Source organism: Atta colombica, unplaced genomic scaffold (assembly GCF_001594045.1).
Source record: "Atta colombica isolate Treedump-2 unplaced genomic scaffold, Acol1.0 scaffold9, whole genome shotgun sequence".
Lineage (NCBI taxonomy): Eukaryota > Metazoa > Arthropoda > Insecta > Hymenoptera > Formicidae > Atta > Atta colombica.
In genome coordinates this window covers 2,006,846-2,011,420 of record NW_017259583.1, presented here as the reverse complement: position 1 = coordinate 2,011,420, position 4,575 = coordinate 2,006,846, and the positions used below count along the sequence as shown (strand labels likewise).

The following is a 4,575-nucleotide window of genomic DNA, read 5'->3' as shown; positions in this document are numbered from 1 at the left end:
AATAAGATAATTAGCAATTTATTAATAAAATAGACTGCATGCTTCTTAATATTTTGACCTAAACAAATATATAGTAATTGAATTATATATTATTTTAAAAATAAGCAAAAATGAAAAACTGTATTATTTGGATGCACAAAAAGTACAGTCGAGAAATTTAGCTTCTATAATTAGGAATACGTACTTTTTTTTATTAGAACAGAACGTACTCATGGTATAAAATTGCTAATTAATATTTATTGTCTATAAATAAGCGTTACAATTGTTATAAATAAAAATAGCATAAATTTTTATGAATAATATACATAAATTTATGTTAATTTAAATTCAAGCTCAATTTGATAATTTATATAATATTCTTTTTCAAGACTATATCAATTTTCACTCTTTCGAGTGAGATTCCACTCCAATGAATTTAGAAAGTACGTATATCTAAGCGCAAAACGACAGCTCGAAGGGAGAGAGAGAGAGAGAGAGAGAGAGAGAGAGAGAGAAAGAGAGGAAAAAAACGGTAATTTCGGATCGGCGGGAACCGGCACTGCGCACGTTCCATCTTAGGATGCTCGCCTGATCCTCGGGGAGCCTCGCGGTGTAGAAACCGGTCAAGGAATGCGTGTAACGCGTGTACATACACGTCACGCCCACTCGTCGTCCCTGTCACGTACGAGGCTCAACGTTCGCATACGCGCTCCGCTTGCGGTCTATGCGCGTGTTGCGCGTATCGCCGACATCGCCGTGCCGTATACACATTGGCACGCACGTACATACGTCGTACGCGGTGATCTCGAGTCCTCGAGTGTATGCGGAGCGACGACGGTGTGCTGTAACGTGACGCGCGCGCGGACCCGAGACGTGCACGTGCGTCTTCGCGTGCACCGACACGGAACACGCGGCTGAAGACGATTGTCGAGAGCAGAGCGAGCTGCCAGGAAACTAGCAAGAGCGACAAGACTCGCTCTAGGAATTTCGCGGTGGGAGAGAATAGTTTGCCTCGGGATCTCTATTTGAGACGCATCAAGACAAAATAAAAACTTTAGTACTCTCGATGCACTCGTATATTGTGTCTATTGATATATATATTGCTTACTATATTGATTACTTCATAATAAAATACATTTCGTCAGAGATACACTCACGTTAGAAGTAAACGCGCTAAATAAAAATAAAAAATAAACGCAAAATAATAAAAACATGTCTAACATCAAACAGATTTATGCGTCGATATTCATTCGCGTAATTTCAACAGATATACGGTTGACGGCTCTTCTAATCACAAAGAATTGTACAATCTTCTTTATTCTTTTTTACGAAAGCAGAAAATTGAACATTTAATTCAATGTTTCTAATAACTGTACGTTACGATACGTATATCTATTCAAAAGATCGCGTTACGCAAACAGAATATTTCTAACGGTGATAAAAAAGTGTAAACTTTATTAAATTATTTCCCAAGAAGTATCTTTCTCGTAGCTCCGAAGTTTTGCCCGGCTTGTGTAGCGCCTTTATTGGTACCAGCTTGCAAGCCAATGAGTCCCTCGCCAGCCCTTAGTTGCTCTTCCGTAAAAGCCCTCTTGTTCTCCTCCGCCGGTTTCGGACCTAGCCAGGGTCCGCGCCATTCCGGATGCTTATACGTCTATAAATTAGTACAAAAAAATCTACATTTTCTTCTTTACTTATTTAATATGATTAAGAAGGTAATACAATCGTAAAGTGCATGCTTATTTTACAAATGTTATCTAAGTACTCCAACTTCAAATTTATAAAATACATGAAATTTGACATATGTTTATTAAAAAGCTTTTCTTGAAGGATCTTCAGATTTTAATGTAAAAGCGTGAATAGTGTAAAAAATTTAGTACAACAGTAATAAGACAACGAGATTATCGTTAATTAATTACCGTCCGTCCAATAGCGAAGATGGTGTTTGTCACTTGAGCGATATTTTTACGTTCAATCAAGTCGACAGCTTGGAAGAGATCAACATCGGGTACTCCGTATTTTACGCAAGCTTTCTGGAATCTGAAAAAGAAATTAAAATACATCTCTTCAATTCAAATGTATATTATATAAACTTATAATTATAGAGAGGTAAAAAAATTTACGTAATTTTAGATGTTCAATTTAATCAAATATTTTGGAAAATTAATGTCGAAGAAATATCGAAGAATCTCTTTGAGGAATTGTGGAGCTCATGGAATAATGTCGAGGACGGTAGCAAGTCAAAGGGAAGACAAAGGCGGGGAAGAAACAAAAGAGAAGCACACTAAGTTCAACTCCTTTATACGGCTGCTCGCCTGGGCTTCGTCTTGAGCAAGTGACGCGCTTCTATTGTTCGGTCGCTAATTATCGCCGCTTGATAATTAACGGATTGTGATTTATGCAACCAGCTGAGAGTGCGATAAGGCGATGGCCTTTGTTCTTCGTGCCGCAGAAATGACGTGTCGCGTGTGCCCGTATACCAGGATAGCAGAATCACTTTCCGTTTTCAACATTGAAGACGGTAACGCCCCGTCAATTACGCCTATCGCTTATCGCGAACGCATTATTCTCGCAAACGTTCCCGAGAGTGTATAAAAAATATGAAAATTCGAACTTTACTTTTTGCAAATTCAAGTATGTAAAAAGTGACTTTAATATATTATGTGTGTGTGATCAGTTTCCCGCGTAAAAACACACTATATTGCATACAATACAAAAATGGATATAAATGTGCAGTGTAGTGTCATTTTTACACGGAAAACTAAAAAATACACATATTAAAATTACTTTTTCTACGCACTTGGATTTGTAGTGTGTTGTGTAATTTATTTATTATTCCCTTGATGAAAATAAAAATCGGATGTAATGGAAGAATAACAGAAACGTAAACGAAATTTCTTACACTGAAAAAAAAAAAAATCTTAATTTCAAAGAAATATTTCTTTGCAATTTATTATACAATATCATATTTTCCAAGAAATTTTCAATGATCCAAAGAAATAATTTTTTTAATAAAGAAATAAGTAAAGGAAATAAGTAAAGAAATAACCCTACATTCGTTTACGCAGTGGTTAGCGCAGAAGTTACTTTATCCTTGTTGTTCACCGAGTGTTAAACAAGATTTAAATGATACTCTAAACGAATGCAGTCATATTTCTTTGAAATTAAGATTTTTTTTTTCAGTGTAGAAGGTGCGAAAATTGGCGAACAATAAAATATAAAAGAAACATTTATGCATCATCAGGGCCTCACATACAATCGCCTTTAATATCTAGTTCTATTTTGGAAGATTCAAATTTTTCAATCTATGTATCTCGCACTGGCAGAACGAAAGGAATCTATTTGATTGTGATCGTGAAAGTATAGAATGTTTTGCGAGATGGTAAATTTTATAAAGACGAATAGAAGAGAAAACGTCTGACATGTTGGAAGTATTTAGCACACGCCAAACATATCACATATAACCTGCTCATTTTGATGTGTTCCTGACGCTCGATGTGTCTTCCGCATATGAGGTATTGAATAACAAAGCGATTTATCGTGTAAGATAGATATTAAACCAATTCAAAGAACAAAACAAACATGTATCTTTCTTAAGTGAGACTTTATTTTTCACAATCTAAACGCGATAACATCGCGAAAAAGTAGAAAAATCAAAATATGCTTTTGTAATGTGTACTCTGATATGCAGGGATAAAGTTCCCTATTTAATTATAAGAGAAAGAGTCAGAGGGAGCCTTAAGAAAGTGGAAAACATAGGATTTTACATAGCAAATTCAAATATAAACATATATTGAATAGTTATATGTATATTTAATTATATAGAGTAAAAAATGCTCGTATATTTTCTTAAAAATTAACACAATGTCATGGCTTATTTCGAGCTATAAAAAATTAAATTAATATAATCTTTAAATTAATATAATCAACAAACATTTCGGTTTACAAAGCCTTCCTCAGTGCTACAACATAGAAATACAATCTTAAATTAATATAATATCTTAACCAACAATAAATAACGGATACAATGGAAATTTAAAAACCATCAGTAGTGAAGTGTCAAAATATAAAAAAATTCGAACGTCAATAAGTCCCAGATGATAATAAGATAGGAATATTTGGATACTTCAGTCAACAATAGATTAATTATATTCATCGATAAAATAGATTTCACCAAATTCCTCGGTTGAGAATTCAGTTTGTCACAGACTTTGTATCAAACGTTTTGGGAATTCATTAATTACGAGTATTTTATGATATTCTGTAGAACAAATAGATTTATTAAGATAATATATTATTAGTGTGAATAAGAGGTACAAAATCAAATAATAACTTACGATAATTTATATAAAATACTGTAATCTAAATTCTCAATCAAAGGTCCGGTTAAGTATATTAAAGATACTGCTCGTTTGAAAATTAATTGATGTGAAATGTAAGTCAAATAAAAGTAAATCAATAAAATCGAATGTATAAACAAATCTGTTCAAAACTTGTGACCATTTATGTTCCCGTATATTGTCAAGTATGTTAAAATAAGAATTATCCAATAACTCAATATCTTTCATTAAATTTATCTTTCATTAAATTTAAACC

At 33.6% G+C, this 4,575-nt stretch overlaps 1 protein-coding gene across 1 annotated transcript in view; it reads right to left on the bottom strand.

Annotated features, from left to right (window-relative positions):
* Positions 1 to 219: 219 nt before the first annotated feature.
* LOC108693393 (muscle-specific protein 20-like) overlaps positions 220 to 4,575 on the bottom strand; it is a 40,918-nt gene continuing 36,562 nt past the window's right edge. The window contains exons 4-5 of the mRNA XM_018202295.1: positions 1,899 to 2,019; positions 220 to 1,633 (exon numbers count right to left, since the gene is read on the bottom strand). Coding sequence (XP_018057784.1) covers positions 1,442 to 1,633; positions 1,899 to 2,019 — 313 coding nt within the window. The 3' untranslated portion in view covers positions 220 to 1,441. The remainder of the gene's footprint in view (positions 1,634 to 1,898; positions 2,020 to 4,575) is intronic.